This window comes from Pipra filicauda, unplaced genomic scaffold (genome assembly GCF_003945595.2).
Source record: "Pipra filicauda isolate LSUMZ 115617 unplaced genomic scaffold, ASM394559v2 scaffold168_size1973030_pilon, whole genome shotgun sequence".
NCBI lineage: Eukaryota > Metazoa > Chordata > Aves > Passeriformes > Pipridae > Pipra > Pipra filicauda.
The window spans coordinates 194,591-213,540 of record NW_024104195.1 but is presented as its reverse complement, the minus strand read 5'-3'; the positions used below and the strand labels follow the sequence as shown (position 1 = coordinate 213,540).

The following is an 18,950-nucleotide window of genomic DNA, read 5'->3' as shown; positions in this document are numbered from 1 at the left end:
GATAAGCATTTCCAGAAATGCTTACAGCTATGATTTTCAACCAGTGATTTTGACTATTAGCACAGAGATCTCTACTAATGATAAATATTATGGTTTCTATGTTGTTGTTTTTTTAAACTACTTTCATCGTGGGTTTTAATCTAATTTATATGCTAATATGTTTTATCTGAGAAGACCTGTTGTCTTCATTGCACTTCTCATGGCGAAACCTACCAAATTTACTTCATGCTTGCTTTTCTTTATTCATTTATAGCATGTTTCAATAGGACTGCAGTGGAGTGAAATAGTGCCTGGCTTTGATCAATAATGACCCAAGATGCTTTCTATTGTCATGCCTTGTAGATTACTTTCAATTGTTGAGCTTTTCAGACAGTGTCCTTAGGCTTCCTTGGCAGCTGCTGAAAGGAAAATATTCATGTCTCATTGTCTTCCTTTCAGTCACATACCAGGGTAGTTGTATAAAGAAGAACAAGGTTGCAAAATGCTGAAATTGTTGTCTTGAACTCTCTGCAATATCCCAATACTTCAAATGCAGCTTTCATAAACTAAATCACTTTATTTCTGAATAATATAGGAGGAGAATTCAGTAAATACCTTTGTCCAGTGTAATAAATGCCTGACTCCTTTTAGGGGTATTTTGTTTAATGTTTATTTATTGATTTCTCTAAATTGTCTTTCATACCTCTTTTTAGTTAGAGGAAGACTAGCAGGAGCTATTTGCAGCAGTTTCTGGCTTAGTAACCTGTCAATTAGGAATACTACTGAGATAAAATTGATACGCCACTAGAACACTCTAAATGGCTCGAGAGTAGATGGTTCTTAAAAATAAAAGCTTTGAACTTCATAGTAAGAAAGTTGTAACAGATAAGTAGCAAGTAGAAAATCATAAAAGGCTGTACACGACTTGAAAAACACTACTGACTGAAGCTGAAATAATAATAAAAAAATCAATCTGGCTAAAAAGTGAAGAACTAATCAGAAAAATATGAGAAATAGGAAATGTGGTTTAAACATTGCTGGACTGAAAAATGAGACAGGAAATTGGAGGAGAGGACAGAAGCTATACCATGAGGAAATTAAATCCTAGGAAATTGTCTTAAAAATTGTTTTGGTGGTTAAATTAAGCGATGGAGAAAACAATTCAAATACAGATGCTGTTGACAATATTGGACAGGAATAACACCATCAAATTAATGGATTTAATTTGGCCTGGCACATGCAGGTAGCCTTTGGATTTAAACTGATTCTGCTGATCTTTTTAAAAGCTCTGTATAACAGCTCCTGACATAGCACCAGGATACTGATCCAGCTTTCTGGAAGAGTTTTTTACTTTTTAACTTCGCTGGGAGATTTATTAGTCCTTAAAACCTGCAGGAGCGCCAATTGTTGTGCAAATAATACTTTTATCATCCAGGATGTTCAGCACTGCTCTGCATTATGTACTCCTTCTCTTTGCCAGTAATGAGGCGGGATCATCAGGGGGAACAGTGCCTGGGTATTGCTTGCTACAGGGCTAGTGCCAAACCAGGGAGAGAAAACTGAATTTAGAGCAAGGATAATGTCCCAGCCCCACAGTGGTGACTAACTCTGGGTGGAACTGTCTCATGGCAGGCAGTGGTCTGGGCCAGCTCAGTGAAAAAATGTGTTTTCAGAAAGTTAGTTTGAGGTCAAGGATATCAAAGCAGAGAAATGGCAGCAGTTAACCCGTTGTGATTCTGATTCACGGGTCCTAGAAATACAGAGGCCTGCACAGGGCTAAGGACAATAATTTGACCTTGGGAAGGGGAACGACCAGCATTTAAAAAAATAAATATCTAAGCCTGTACTAAAACAAATAAAAAGCTCCAGTAGCAAACACACAGCTACAGCATGCTCAAAATAACAGGTGATTCTCTTAATGAAGGTCACAAATAGAGGGAAAAACAAAGGAATTCCCCAATGAGCCTCTGGGTTGTCATTAACACCTTCATTTGAGAAGAAATATGTTGCATTCCAGGCTCCAATATTATAATCTATTTATCAGTCTTTATTATTGTAGTCCCTTTGTTCATCAAGATCAGGCTGCAGAAATCTATTTGTGCAGTCAAAATAACTCCTTTATATGTTCTGGTGGTGAATAATGAGGCTTCTCTAATCACCTGGTTGTGTTTGGTTAAAGAGAGAAAGAAAACTGAATAAAGTTAATTCTATGAAGACATGGGAAATAAGCTGAAGTACAGGGACAGTAAGAAGTATGACCTTGGTGGTGATTATATAATCATGGAATGGTTTGGGTTGGAAGGGACCTTAAAGATCATCCAGTTCCACCCCCTGCCATGGGCAGGGACACCTTCCGTTAGACCAAGTTGCTTCAAGCCCTGTCCAAACTGCCCTTGGACACTTCCAGGGATGGGGCAGCCACAGTTTCTCTGGACAACCTGTGCCAGAGCCTCACCACCCTCACAGACAAGAATTTCTTCCCAATATCCCATCTAACCCTGCCCTCTGGCAGTGTGTAGCCATTCTTCCTTGTCCTGTCACTCCAGGCCCTTGTAAATAGTTTCTCTCCACCTTTCCTGTAGCCCCTGGAAGGCCACAATTAGGTCACCCTGGAGCCTTCTCTTCTCCAGGCTGAACAATCCCAACTTTCCCAGCCTTTCCTCACAGCAGAGCTGCTCCATCCCTCTCATCATCTTGGTGCCTCCTCTGGATTTGCTCCAGCAGCTCCATGTCCTTGCTGTGCTGGCCCCCAGGGCTGGAGGCAGCTCTGCAGGTGGGGTCTCACCTGAGGGGGCAGAGGGGCAGAATTCCCCCTGCTCTGCTGCCCCCGCTGTGGGATCAGCCCAGGGCATGGGGGGTTTCTGTGCTGGGCCATGTCCAGCCTCTCCCCCACCAGCATCCTTAAATCCTTCTCCCCAGGGGTGCTCCATCTGCTCATCCCCAGCCTGGATTGATCCCGGGGATTGCCCTGATCCAGGTGCAGCACCAGCCCTTGGCCTTGTTAAACCTTATGAGATTTCCAGGGGCCACTTCTGGAGCTTTTCCAGGTCCCTCTGGATGGCCCCGTCCTTCAGGTGTGTCACTGCACCCTCAGCTTGGGGTCACCTGCAAACCTGCTGAGGGAGCTCTCAGTCTCCTCATCTATGATCTTGGCCCATTATGTGGAACCTCTCTGTGGAACTCACAGAGCTTTACACTTGTATACAAAAGCACATCGTCCCCAAAGTGTGCCCTTCTACATTCAAGCCTTATGCTTTTATGTACTTTATCTGCTTAGTTTCTGTAGGTACCTGAGCAAAAGGATTTATGATGAATTTAAAGAGAGTATTTTAAAGTACCTTATCTATAACAGTGATAGCATGTGAGAGAGAGAAATTGTCCTCATTAGAAGGCAAGCTTTACTTCTCAGGAGCATGCCACAAACAGTTTTTGTGTCTGTACATGTTGATTTGCTGAAACTGGAAGTCTTCAGAGATGTATAATGCTTCAGTTTTTATTAGGAAGTATTTTATTATCAGTGTCAGAAACTCAAATGTGTCACTACAAAGTGTACTGAATTTTCGTTAGAAATATTATGTAAATTTCAGATTAATTAATTTTTATTTTTGTAGAAATAATTACCATAAATATTTACTGATAATTAGACAATAAACTCAAGTACAATTGTGAATGGTATATTTGAAAGTGTTGACGCTCAAGCTCTTTCAAATAATGATATTTCTGTATTTTACAAGTTTAAAAACTCTTTAGAGATAAAATCTAGAAATACTATTTATTAAAACTTAAACTAGTGCTCTTATCTGAATTTTTCCTTTTTTTTTTAAATCTCAGTTTACTGTTCTACAGCAATCCAATGGCCTGAGCATCCTTACACAGTAGTATTCTAATACTTTGTTTTTAAATGTAATAAATTTAAACTACTTATATCTCAGACTTAATTGAGAAGTAAAATCATCATTCTTTCATCTTTTCAACTGGAAGGGCTTTAAAGTTTTACAAAGCAAAGTGATTTTTCAATGATTTTTTTCCATTCCTATCAGAAGCTGTTCTCAAATGAAGTCTTCTGACAGAAAAGATATTCATGTCCATAAGTGTTTTCCATTCTGGATCCTTAAACTACATTTAGTTGTGTTATATAATTTGATTTTGTATACTTTATATTTTGTATATTTTGATCTATGTTACAAGGATATGTATGTACACATGATACGTATGTTGTATGACTGTGGTGCTAACATGTAAATCTATGTAAAGTCCTCATTCTTACTCTTAAAAATTTACTGTCCTCTGTGGTGGCATCCCATGTTCACAAATTATAGGAATGTGGAAAAGATCAGAAGGCATTAATATACAGTGCCAAAGGTTTATGGCTTAATTTTTATCTATTAAACTGTAATCACCTTCCTCCCTTTGTTCCTCTACACTGGATGAAAAAAAGGAATTAACTTGCATTGTGGTTTTTTTGGGGTTTTTTGTTTGTTCTTTTTTTTAAATAGATTAATTTATGTATGTGTATTCATAATATCCAGTATTTTCAGCTCCTTTTTAGTATTTTTCCCTTCCTTTGGGATTTACTTTCTACTTAGTCCTTTGTTTTAAAAATACATACTGTGCATGCAGACTCAGGACTCTATTAAGTGCGCAAGAACAGCAATTGAATTTCAAACAATACAGTTTGAATTCTATAGAAACTTAACCATGTTAACATTGCATTACACTAGTTACAACTACATGACATTATCTAGATGCAGTTAAGAAAGAAAAGCTGCAGATAAACCAAAAAAAAACCCAAAATAGATAGATTAGGTAAACCCACCTTGTGTTTCTTCCCACTAGTAAGACAGAGTGGGAAACCAGCTTTCTTTCCAGGTCTCCTCCGGGCATGCTGTGGCATCTGGTGTGTATCTGGGATGTTGAAGGGCAGGTAAGTGACTTGGCCTTGAGATTAGAAGCAGTTATAATGCACTTCACTCTTCCAGATACATATTTTGCAATGTCAGATGAGAACCTCTCTAAGAACGTTTTTCTGTATTCAGAAGCTGAAAGAGGAGAGTTATTTAGCTTACTAGTCAAGGATCTGTGTGTATCATTATTAAAATAACTGTTAAGATCCTCTTACATTAAGTGTACTAAAAGCATCACAATCTCAGTCACTCTGTGAACATCTTTAATTTACACTGTTCTCTGCCAGACTTTATCCTTTTTCATTCTTTTTCAATTACTGTTCCCAGCTCTTCATTTTCAAATATTGTCCATAAGTAGCAGCAAGGGCATACAAGCTGCTACCCACATTTGTTTAGCTTTAGTTTACAATTTATAACAGATAAAAATTAAATTAAAAACCACTGCCAAGAATGCGGTTTGTTACTGCAGTGTGGCCACAGTGAGATGGAATTTGTCATAATCCAATTTACCGCCTTGGCTAAATCCTTGGTTTAGATGTCTGTGTGTCACATGCTGCTGTACCGATTATAGAATCTATACAAGAGTCTTTATATGTGTGAAAGTTTCAGATTTTATTCTGCTTGTAGAACAAGGTGAAAGCAATAACGTAAAAATTGCATCTGTCCTTTCCAGAGACTCTTAGCAGAAATGACCTAAAGGATTTTCATCATTCATCCACATGGGATACTTACATGCTACTGCCAGCTGCATTGTCCAGAATAAACAGAATCACTTCTTTACTGTAGCTGATAGCTGTAATGTCCTTATTATTTAATATCCCTCACAGGAGGGGCACATATCTGCAGGGCCTGATTAATTCTGAGTGTGATCAGTAGAATCACCTTCCTATAAAGCCAGAAAGCAAATTATGAAAATCAAAAATACTGTTTTACCTCCTCAAGTGATATATCTTTTTTGATGGTGACAGGACTTTGGTGGTGATGGATCTTAATATCCATGGGGCCAAAAATGCATGAAATAAATGCAACAAGACTGGGTAATTATAACAAGGGAAAGTTACAGAATATTTTGCTTTATTCTCTTTAGCTGCAGGGTTTGGTGTAAGAGAAGACGTCATTTTAGAGGGTGTCTGTGTGGGAAAGCATGTTCAGTGCTGGTGTGTTTGGTAAAATGGTCATCTCATGTGTTGGTGGGCTTTGGAAAGGAATCCTTTGGTTGCCTCCACATCCTACACTTGCTTTATTCCTGCCTGCAGAGGGATTTGGATTTGGAGGAGCTTGATTTAATCCCAAGGACTCAACCTAGAAGTTGAGCTTAAGTGGAGACCCTAATGCTTACTGAGCCTTCTCAACTAATACCAGGTCATCATGGCACCTTTAGGATCACATGGAGGGAAACGATTAAATCGGAAGCAAAATCCACAGATTTCACATAGTGTAGATTCATAAACTGTGTTTTGGATTCAGAACCATTTCTTCAATAGTGTTGGCATCTGTTGTAAGAAAATATCACCAAAGAAGCTATTTAAGAGTGGATATCCAAAAATAGAAGTAACTAGAGGTCAGTGAATACTTTTCAAAGTGTAATGAGAATATGTTTAGAATTTGTGTTCTACGGTATTTCATTTTGGTGAAGATAGAAGGGTATAATGAAACATAATCAGAGTTTTGAAAACTGTTAATGATGACTTTTTAATTGCTCAGCTTTGAAATTTGGATTTGCTTAGGATGGGAAAAGATAAATTCACCAGTGTTGAGACTAATAATTACCTAGCAACCAGTCAATGGATACATCCAATATAGGGAATACAAAGGTAGAACAAACCAAACTCATTTCCATATATATGAAGTACATATAAATATGTAAGTATGAATATATATGTGTGTTTATGTATAAACATAGACACACACTCTGGTGCTTCCCAGTTGCTAACCTCAAATGCTGTGGAGCATAAAAAAAGAGGAATGGAAAGGAAAACTGTGGATGAAAATTGGGAATATTTATTTAAAATTGATAATTCCACAATAAGCATTTGGGTTCTGTTTTAAATAATTTTGTTTCTCTGATGAAGCAAAAGTAGAAACTGGAAAATAACTGTCAAGATCAGTATGAATATGTGTATGAATGCTGTCAGTCCAGAAGGACAAGAAGGATGGGAAGGTTATAAACTTTAAGATTGTTAATTTTAAAGGACACTCTTTGGACTGTGATGCTGATTAGACTGTGGGTGTGGATTGTTTCTCTGTGGAAAACAGGGGATGGGCAAGAGAGAAGCTGCCCGGCATCTGAGTTCTTCCCTGATCAGGGGTTTGAGGCATTTCCAGAGCCTTGGGAACCATGAGTACTTTAAGTAAAGATTTAGGAAAAGATGATGACCAAAAGCTTAATGTAGATTAAGTCACATAAGAAATCTAGATTCCTATATTGACCACCTGGTCTGGATATAGAGGTGGAGCCTACTAACAGCTAGCAGAGAAGCATGCAGAAGTCCAGCAGATTTTTGGCAGAAACCAGTAAAACTGTTTCAGGAGATCTGCAAAGCCTAGTAATTCTTGCAATAAATGTAAATATTTTATTAACTGAGAAACTTCAAGGGAACAACATAATGCTAAAATCTCCTGACCACCTTTAAAAGCAAAGGACAAGTGACAGGAAATGATATTTACATCCTGACTCAGAATCTCTTTTGAAAGATTTAATTGAATGAAACAAATTAATGACAGTTTAGCCTAAGTGCCTTGTGCAAGAAGTCTCAATTTAAACTCTTATTCTTTCCCTTTTCATAACCTCCTTTCATCCCACAGACCTGAACAGATGCAGAAACTCAGGTTTACCCACCTGAGTGTTAGCAAGTGGCAAATAACAATATAAACACAGGTGATGTCTGTGACAGCCATAAATCAAAGGAATACCTGCAAGGAGTGCCTGGGTAATTTTTTGCCAGCTTTGCTGAGCATGCAGAGAGAAAAGATGTGGGAGACTGTGTTGATGGGAACTGGGGTATCTTCATTAAAGGCATTTATTAGCTCTCTCCCTTCTCGTGTGGGAAGTATCACTGCTGGTGGTGGGTGCTGGTGTGTCACTGGTACCATCAGCTGATCAATCAGAGGGGGAATATATCTCTTTTTCCTTTGATAAAGCAGTGTCTAGGCTGGTGACAGCTTCTCCCCAAATCCACATGACAGCATGAGCATGAAAGATTTCCCACAAGCTGTAAAAATACTCAGAAGTGTGTTATATAACCACCCCCCCTTTTAATCGTTTTTGATCCATTTTATACTAATAAAGATGTGAGATGACAGGAATACTTCATCTTTTTTTTTTCCCTACAGAGCCTGTTGGCATAGAAATGAACTCTCTGTAACCCATGAAAGAGAGAAGAGTTTACTTTTTAAGCTGTTTTCTGTTTCTAGTTGTGTTTCATATTGTCAAACATCAGATACTTATAAAAATCTGTAACAGCAGGTTGAAGTGCAGTGGCCTACTGCACTTTCACATTCAAATGAATAAACTAGCTCATACTGTAGACCTTTGGAAAGGGAAGAGATTATTTTTTTTTAAGTCAAAAGGGGATTTATTATAATAGAAATTAATCTCTGCAGATATTATTTTAGAGCTCTATTCTAACTCTTAAAATGGAGACACATTTTTACAGTATTGTACTATTAGATTAAATCCAAAGCTTAAGTCAGCACTTCATCTTCACCCAGGATTAATGTTCCAGCCCAGTTCCAGAGTGGGATACAAATGATAATTCTCTGCTTAGAATAATCTGATTTTCTTTTCATGCTATCAGATCAGGGTTTGAGAAGTCAGCTGGTGCATCCCCTCAGATTACAAGACCAGAAGTAAAAATTAGAGAAATTTTTTACACCTAGTTTACACAAGCACTTTTCAGTTCTCCACCACAACTACAAGCTACAGCTTATTCAAGCACATACAGTCTCTTGTGATCTTAGAGGCTTTCAGAAGTAACTATTTTGATTTTTGTGAGACTTGTGATAAAATCATGAACTTCTTACTCCAAGATTAACAATCTCATGTAGTTTTTCTTTCCAATTCATGTGTAGACATTAAGGATTGATGTTACCTGTTCATGCATTTTCTAAAACCGTTTAAACAGTGTGCCATTATTATTCTAGTTAGCAAGTTTGCTGAACTTTTTACCTGCATAGTAAGCAAATCAGCCTAGAAAACAAGCAGAAGGAGGTGTAGATGAGCTATTGGTATATAGAAACTTTGTTTTTCAAATAATAAGGGAGATAATTTAATTATTCCAAACATCTTTTTAACTTAGAAAAAAACAAACTAGCTGTCTCATCATAAAATCTGAAAAAAACCAGCTTACAAATTTCTTTAAAAGAACCTAAGAACTCGTTTGTTTCTATGTTCACATTTTGCATCTCTTCACAGGTGCATATTCAACATGATTAATGGTTCTTCTTCTAAGCAGTAGTTTAGCTGTGGAGAAACAGGTTTGAACTTGGGCACTGGACAGATGATTCTGTAAATCAAAAAACTAGTAAAGCTCTCTTCCTGAAAATTGATTTTAATGTGAAACTGCTACAGGTAGCAAGTACTTTCTCAGTCTTCTGCTGAAGTTTAGGTGCTCTTCTGGGCTTCATAACTGAGGCTCATTTTTACTGTCTCTAGACCAGATTTGACTGGCTGTTTTCAAGGCTGTTCTTTGATGCCACCTGGAGATTTCTTCTTTGGAATTAGTTTTATCCTCATGAAAAGGAATGGTTATTATTTTTATTTCTTTTGAAAGAGCTTTAAAAATAAGCCTTATTTCCATTAGCCATGTAGAAAATTGAATAAAAGTATAGCTGCTTTTTAGATAGGAATGATGGTCCACCTCTTCCCTTCAATGGTGAAACCAAATGCCTGAACTTTATTACACACATCACACAGCTTACCAGTAAAGAGCATTGTGTCTGCCTAAAAACTTGTGTGGCTGACATCCTAAACTCATGTCATTATGTTTGCAAGTACAATACCAGTGCATTTAGCTGAGTATCAGCTACTGTAAATTTCACTGCCTCATTATGCAATGCATATTAAGTGTATTCATATTTATATTAATGTACATTATATGAAAGTAGAAATAGGGTCGAATTTTTTCCATGTACACTTTCTGTTTCATGCAACGTTCTCTGGTTTTGAATTATGTAAGCAAATCTGGCCCAAACACCTGAATGGTCTTTCTTCAGTCACTTCTTTCCTTACAGTTTTGAAATGTTGTGAATCCACAGGACTCTTTAAAGATGTTTCTTTCTTTGTTATCATGTCGTTGTCTCGAGTGGATGTTTCTTACAGCAACACTTCTGCCAGAAATCCTAGTAGTTATCATTCTAGGTGTTATAAGATAGCTAAGGGAATTTTTTTTCATATTTTTCATTGACAAATATTAGTGAACTGCAAATGAATTAGTGTACAGTAATGTTAGCTGGCTGTTCTCTGTACTTTTACAACAAGGAGTGCTTCGTGAAAATGCAAGTGGTTGTGGGATGGAACTTCTCTCTTTGCCCAGTGCATCTTCTTCAGCCTTCATACTACAAAAATTGTTTCCATAAACTGTGAATTTCTGTTCTTGACAAGGATTGATGGGCTAACTGTTAACATCTTGGTGTGCTGCATTATTTATATGGAAGACTTGAGTTCCTTTTTTTCAGGTTGTCCTTTGCTGTCAAGTAAAGTATTGCATTCCTCAGTCAAGAATCACACAATTTTTGTGGCATTTTGTAGGACAAAATAATATGTTATATAAAAGCTTAAAGTTCAACAAAGACTGGGTTTACAGTTTTTACCCAGCTCCTCACCATTGCTTGCTTGTGGAAAGGAGCAATTCAGTATTTTATTGAAAAGGATGTGGTTTAAGAGTGGTTATGTGAAGGTACATCATGGAGTGAAATGGACTTAAAGAACAGTTCTTCTCCAAGTGCTTCTATAAAAGAGATTCAGGTTCACTGATTGTGTTATTCACTAAGGACAAAAACATTATGGTCTTAAAAAAAATTCTAGTTGTTATTAGAGAGCATTTTATTTGAGTTTTGCTGTATAGTTTTTCCTGAGTTTAGAGAACTGTGGGGGGGAGTGTCTTAATTAAAATTCTAATTTTTGAGTATGTGTGGATCTCCACTTTAATTTTATTCTTTTTGTCACACTCTTTTTATTCTTAACCAATTGCTGTTTCCAAAGAGAGGATGAACAATTCACTCGAGGATTTATTTGACTTAAGAAGTTCTGAAGAAATAAACAATGTGAGGAAAAATACTAATTAAAAAAAAAAATCCCCCAAATTTAGTATACTCTGATCCTGGGAATGTTTTGTCTGCCCCTCAGTACTTGAGCCTTGAAAACAGCCAGTCAAATCTGGTCTAGAGACAGTAAAAATGAGCCTCAGTTATGAAGGTCTGTGATAATGCAGATTGCATTTCTGCCTGTCTCATATTGGCCTTTTTAGCCACCAGTGCGCTTGTAACAAACGTGGGTAGAGCCCTTCCCAAATCTTCGTTTGTGAAGCCTGGCCATGAGTGAGTGAGTGAGTCCATGAATTATGTCATCAGAAAGGAGAAAAAGTGTATGTATATACATACAAAATTTAATCTATAAAATAAACTTCATATATAACATTGATTCAAAGCAAGCATTCCCTAAAAGAGGTAAATTCAAAGTGGTTATGAGTTCTACCAGTCTGGGGGCAAAAAGGTGAGGGTGTGTGAGCTCATCCTTCACTGACTCTGCTCCACAAGTCCCTGCACTGACTCTCAGTAGCTTTGATGCAATGAGGTTTTACTGTCTGAGAATTTCCCAGGGATGACATGAAGGCAGCAATAGCTGTAGCACATGGTTTATGACAGTCTTGAGACACACTTTTACACTTGAGTAGCCACTTAATGAAAAGTGAAGGGTTAGTCAGACATAGGAAAGAAAAAGTATGAAATAGTGTTTTTATTTGACAATTTCATCTTACTGGACTCCTTTTAAAGTGTCTTAATTATGTACAATAATAATTTTTATTTTTTTTTTATTTTTATTTTTAATAATTGAGTTTCTTTTAGAGTGTTTGTTTAATTTACAGAAATTTGTCAAATTACACAGTCTGTTACACAAATAGCACATTGCCTATCACTGCGGAAAGTCATCAGCACAGAGCACAGTTCTGTAAGAGCTACTGTGTTTATTTTATTCTTCCATTCACGATGGTTCTCATGTGAAATTCTAAAACCATTGTTGCGTTAAAAGCTGTGTTGCATTTTAATGGTAACAAATCCCTTCATCAGTTGTGTTAAGACAAAGTGCACCCATATAAGCTCTTCTTATTAAGAACAGCCTTCAAAATCAAAATCTGTTCATCAAACTCAGGGGAATGTGTAACAAATTAATTTCAATATTTCAACATGAACATCCTCTCAATAGGCACAAAATGTAAATCAAGGGGAATATTGTTGATTCAAAGATGATATTTATTTTGTTCAGCAATATTTCACAGACATTAAGTTATATGTAAGGGAGATAATATTTTCTGTGATTTTTTACTAATTTAAGTATCAAAATTTGCACAGCCTCATACCTTGTCTTAACTAGAATTGTGCAGCTTCTCATTTTTCTGACTGCAACATATTTGATTTCATACCATAGTGTATTTTAACCATTCCCTCTTTAGTCCTGTTTAGCATAGTGAGACAGGCCAGGCAATTTTTTTTTGTTGGATCCTTTTGTCCCTTGTGTTTTCTTCCTTTTTTTGTCCCATTGTGTTTAGATGTGTGCTGTATTCATATTATTTCTGTAACATGATATAATGTCATTATAAAAATTACGCCCATGAATGACAATCCAAGGTGGTATGTCTAAAGATCAGTTAGTGCAGTTATTTCCTAAACAAGGAAATAAATGACTGTTGACAGAGGACAGCCTCTGCTTTATTAGTCCCACACTGCAGGTCAGCTCACTTTATTTCAGACTGAAAAAGCCAGCATGGATTTTCAGAAAAATGAAAACTACACAATTAAGTGTGCACACTTTGGTCATTGTAGGAGATTTCAGTTTCTGGAAATATAGTGGAAAACTGAGTATGCAATCTGCTTGTCAATTAATATAAAATTTACAAATGGAAAAAGTTTTTGTCTTTTTATCTTCCTTTTTTTCTTTTTTTTCTTTCTCAATAGCAGAATTAAAATCAGAAGGACACTGAATTGGGAAATACGTAGCAAATATGTCCTCTCTCATTTTAATCAGAATATCCATATGGATTTGCATAATAAGTGTTCCTGCTCCAGATGCTGTTTAGTTTATTAATTTAATTAGAGGTATGGGAATATAGTTGTCAGAGCATTTGTTTGATATTATCTGTTCTTTCACAACCAAATGTCTAAGCCCCATAAAGGAATAAACAAGCATCCTTTGCTACCTCAATGATGCAACAAAAGGAGAAAATGAAAAGTCTTGACTTTTTTAGATTTAGTTAGGAAGACAATTAATGTCTGATCCTCAGACAGGTAATGTTTTATGTCATTTACTATTTTCAAATAGCTTTGCTTCTCCGTCAGCTGGGCAGTCTTCAAGACAGAACTGTTAATTCCAAGTACGTAAGCACATTACAATTCTCTGTCTCACAAGGGCAGATTAAAGCAGACAAATTAAAATTAAATAAAACTAAAAGTAACCCAGAACAACTAAAGTTTTTTGCAACTGATGCATAGAATTTGTAAAGGCAGTTTCATATGTCAGTTGCATTTCTCAAGTGATTGTTAAAATTGAAGCACTAATCTGAAGTTTATGTGCCAGAAAGATGTTGAAATACTGAGTTCCCTTACCACCACTATAGTCCAAAACATGCTATACTGTCAGTACTACTCACATAAACAAGGGAATTTTTCTAACTCTTTTCAGTTACATGGCTAAAGGACTGGCAACTTTTCAATTTAAAAAGCATGCAAAATAATGTACTTATTTTTTAAAAATTACCAGATCTTTCTTTCAGATACATTTACTGCACAAATTATTAGTATTTCTAAAAGCAATGCTGAGCAATTGAGAGTACAAATTTGTCTTCTAAAACGAAGTTTGAGTTAAATAAAAATGCATCTAAATACATGTTTGATTATCTAAGAAAAAGCATTAAATTGAAACTGAGGAAAGTCTAGGGCATTCTTTAGGATTAATTCCACTTATCCTATTGGTGTGAGGATTCAGTCCTGCATTTCTTTGTATTTGTAGAATTTTAAAGCAACTCTGTGATGCATCTTCAAGGATTTGCATCTGTTGATTACTTTGATGCCAATTGAACAACTGATGTGAAACATAGCTTTGTTTCTTTTTATTTTTTTCTGATTCTGCAGTCAAAATGGATTATGGAATAACTTGTCAGACTTCTCTGGGACATGGAGGGCATTGCTGAGGGGCACTGAGGGACTGTGGCTTCTCAGGTTCTTTTGCCTCCATCCCTGCAATGGAGTTGGTGGGTCTGCTGGCCTGAATTCAGTGGCTGATATGAATCAAAGCTGTGCCACTGAGTTTCTTCAGGGTGTGTAAATGTAGAGCACATGGTGATGTAACCACAGCCACAGTTGTTTTCTCACAAACCAGGTGATAAGCCAATAGCCTGAAGTGAAATCACCTCTCAGCTTTACAATGAAGAGAAGTAAAATTCTGGGTAAATTCCTTTCCGAGGCTATATACATGCCTTTACACAAGAGAAAGCAAAAGATTACCTTTTGCCATTGTATTTGTAAATGAACAGCTGTCATTGAGTCTAAGGGAATCAAATTTTATGAAATGGAAGACTAGGGAAAGATGATTACACAGAGGTGTGCTGTTAAATAAATATAAAATTGGATTAGCCAGAAGTTATTCAAGGGACATAGAGTTTCTCATTCCTTTCTCTTCTACAAGTAATCTGCCATATGTGGAGCTTGTGCATAACTTTTGGTGACTTTTATAACAAGAACCTTGTTTTTTCTTCCCCTTTATCCCACAGCAGATGTGTGTGACTCCAACCCCTGCCAGAATGGTGGCATCTGTCTGTCAGGGCTGAGTGATGATTTCTACTCCTGTGAGTGTCCTGAGGGTTTCACAGACCCGAACTGCTCTAGCCTTGTGGAGGTTGGTAAGTGAAAACTTTAAACTCTGAAATAGTTGTTTTAAATACTCCATTAATCTGTGACTGCCCAACCAGTGATCACATCCATGGCATTTTCTATGGCAATGGGTTCATTACATTATTCATTATTGTTTGTTTAAGCTTACATCTGCATCATAGATATCTACATAATAATCAACAAGCAGTTAAAACGGCATTTGAGACTATCTGTAGAACTCAGGAAAGTTCAGTGCTCTACTTCACAAAAAGATCATAGTGGTGCCCCAAAATGTCCAACGTTTCTCAAAGATTAATGTAAATAGATACTCCTATGTATCCTCCTGCAGCCAATGGCTATTTAAAGTACCATTTCTGATAGTTTTATGCCAATGTCCAGAGTAAAGATTAATTACTTAAACACGAGAAGTGACAGCAACAGCACAGGAGAAAACAGAATAACACTTAGTAGACACTTGTTTGAATTTCAAAACAGTTACCCATCTGGAGGCTGTAATTAATCATTAGATGAGTCCATAGAGTGCAAGGCAAATGTACAGAAGTTCTGTGATGTGCTTTTGACTCAGAGTAAACCTAAATATGAGTGGTAGCTCCAAAACACCTGGCAGGTTGGGTGTTTTCTTAAGAAAACTTAAATCAAAATTTAAGGAAAAGATGGTAGACAGATCATTGCAAGTTGACTGAATTCTTATATTACCCCAAAGATGTATGTGGAGCAAAATGCTTAAAATGTCACAGCTGGGCTCAGCACCTCTCTAAGGTTGCAACTGTCCTAAATCCATGTGGTTCTCATTTTTTGATAAATAAATAAAGTCTACACAGGCACAACCTGAATATGATGCTCTGAGGATTAAGTATATCTCTATCATGAGAGACAGCAAGCAGAACTCAGTCCAGGAACCCAGGGTTATTCTGTTTATGGGGTTTTTTGGGGGTTTCTTTTCTAAAAATGATGCTACCACTGTTCTGAGAGTGAATTCTAAGTCTTCGCAATGCAATTTTAAGGAAGTTTGGATTTAGTTTGATTTGCCTGAAGATGAGCTTTCTACAAACAAATGGAATTAATTCCTGTGATTGGCCAACTTTTGTCAGACACCAACTGCACTTTTTTCTGTCTCTAAAATGTCTTTGTAGCTGGTTACTATCTAACATTTGAATCCCACAAGAAAGTGCTTGTTCCCTTAGTGCAGCCATATAAGAAGCCAGAAGATACTGCAACAAAATCCCGTTTTGCATCCCTTTCTCTATCATTTTTATGAGTGCTTGAAGTGCCTGAAATTATCCTACAGGTGTAGGTCATGCTGCCTTAAAATGGCCTTGACATGGCTTTACTTCAGGAAACTTTTGGATTTATTGTGTGCTTGGTTGGCAGGAAATTGCATTGCACTTAACTGGGAGGATGGCATGAGTGAATCTCAGATAAAAGGGTACTGTGAGAGCTGCCACCGTAATTAACAAAGGAGTATTAACAGGGCTTTAAAAAATACACATATACTTGACTAAAATCTTAAGCACTTCAGCGAAAATTCAGTTTGGTAAACAGAGTAAAGCATAAGTAAACATATTGACAGTATGTGGTAATCACAGCACTTACACAGGCAGGATGTTGCATTTCTAGTTTGAAATCCATAGGGAATATCTACTGAAAAAGACTGGTTAAGTAAAGAACTTACTAATATTTCTATATTAACTAAAATCCAAAGTGTTGATGTAGCTTCTATTTGTCTTGTATGATTATGCTACACGACAATGGATTCACAGTCTAACCTCGTTAAAAACTTTAAAAATAAGTTTTGAAATATTCTCTTACTTTTAGTAAAAGGGTATTCAGCATTATGTTCCCCTAGGGAGTCATATAAGTCATTGAAAAAAATGGTGGTTTAAGATAATATTTTGATTTTTTTCCTATGAAAATCGTGGTGATAAATGTAAGCTATTAGTAAATTATACTCTGTTAATTGAAACATGGGAGTGTTTCAAGTAAAATAACCTGTTGAAAGGTGAGTCTGTGAGGAGTCCAGGAGTGCCAGATCCTGAGTGATCACTTTTAACTAGGAGTATTTATTGGATGAAAGATTTAAGAAGGAATGCTCTCAAAGCAAAGTGTTCTCTGTGCCCCCCTCATTAGAGACTCCACTACTGGACTTTATTCAGCCTTGATGACAGGATATAATGTTGATCTCTGGACACTAGCTGGAAAGTCACAAATTTTCAAGGGACATACCTTAAAATATGAGGGCTTCACAGTAAAAGACAACAGGGATTAATTAATGCATTACCCATGCAGTAATGTGGGTAAATAAAAGGAATCCCATTCAGATAGGAAGTTATGAACTCATTTAAAGGCTAAATAGATTAACAAAGACTAAAGACAGTTTGGGAGCTGTATGAATAGTTCAAAGTTTGAAAATGTAGCTCTCCTTCGCTATCTTAATAGAACTAAGATTTAAAATAATCTGGCCTGATCATAATACCTTATTTCAGTCTGAGAATATTAATTATTGCTGGTTTTTTACACGTTTATCAATGAAAAATCATGAGTTTTCTGCCATACTCCATATTTTCTGATCCTGTAACTTTGAGTGTATCTAAAACAACCAAAATTTTTGTAAAATGTTTGTCATAGTAATTTGTATGTTTGAAATTGCTAATCCTATTCTGATCCTACTCTTTCTCTAACATCAACTCCACCTTATTTCCTATGTTTCCTTATATTATATACTGTATCTAGTCATGCTAAAAGAGTTGAGATCAGGTGTCAGATCTGTAATATCACCTTATTTGTGCGGCCAGGTCATTTCAGTGGTCAGTGTATCCTAACAGATTCTAAATATCTGACAAACCGTCAGAGAATTAGAGGCAGATCGGAAAATGTACATTGTAGTTCTTTTTAGTGTAGCACATCCTCCAGCAAGGTAGAAAGGGATTTAGCTAAACAGGTAAGAGTAAAAGGTTATTATATCAAGCATCCCAAATAGCAGGATGTTTCCCAAAGATAATGAGAATGCTATGGCTTGAGTTAACTCTTTAGCAAACATCTATGTAGATATATGGAAGCATTAATTTTAAACTAGATTGAAAAAGATTTTCAATTATTTAACATTAGCATTGAAATGCATTACAGAGAAGTTGACAGACTTTACATCCTTTAAGTAACTCATGAGTAATTCTCAGGAATTGTGTAAATTAGAGAAATACCATAAACAACAACCGTTACAGACAATTAGAAGTCTTTAATTAATATTGTTCTAAAAAACTCTTAATGTGCTTCCTGATCATCATGGGCAGTTGATGAAGGAAAAACAGGTTAGCCATGGACAGCACATGGGGGGAGCAATGATGGTGTGTCTGTAAACATTGAAATTATATGGGTGGAAGGTTTTTTGACATAGAAATTATTCCAGTTTTGTTTAGTGTGTGCACAGGGGAAAACAGGGACAGAAATACATGATCGATGATGAAAAAAGAGCAGCTAAGTTTAGTGTACTGTGAGGTTACCAGAGTTCAGACCATAAGTGATGATGTTGTTCACTTTTGAAAAATAAGCGTCTTAAAATCACTCAGTTTTGATCTCCCAAATCTGAAATTCAGTAACTATCTGAGAGAATAAACTGGCATGTTTGGTTTGTGTAAGTGGAGAAATAAATGATGGAAAATGACAAGGAGGGTAGAGGAGCCATGAGCATGTTAGAGAAGAGGTGGGAACGCTCTCCTAAGCCAAATAGGCTGTTGGTGTCCTTTTGGAAAGTGTCTGTGCCTTTTACATCAACTCTCAGTACTTGCTGAGAGGAACTTGTTATTGAAAAGCATGGTAAAAATGTCTGTGTGCATTTTAGAAGGATGGAAAGGCAAGTTAATGATCTTATAAAATGCAGGGAACGTGGGTCTAAGTGCAGCTGAGTGAAGGGAGGAGAGCTGAAAGGTGAAATAGAGATGCCAGCTGATATCTTTATTTTGCCAAATG

General features: G+C 36.6%; 1 protein-coding gene across 3 annotated transcripts in view; it reads left to right on the top strand.

Moving 5' to 3' along the window:
• The window catches only part of EDIL3 (EGF like repeats and discoidin domains 3), a 231,956-nt gene that overhangs the window by 49,416 nt on the left and 163,590 nt on the right, over nucleotides 1-18,950 (top strand). For 2 of the 3 annotated variants that reach the window (XM_027712543.2, XM_027712541.2), the window contains exon 2: nucleotides 14,867-14,995. In XM_027712543.2, the coding sequence (XP_027568344.1) occupies nucleotides 14,867-14,995 (129 nt within the window). The remainder of the gene's footprint in view (nucleotides 1-14,866; nucleotides 14,996-18,950) is intronic. The other variant, XM_027712542.2, reaches the window with a different exon arrangement.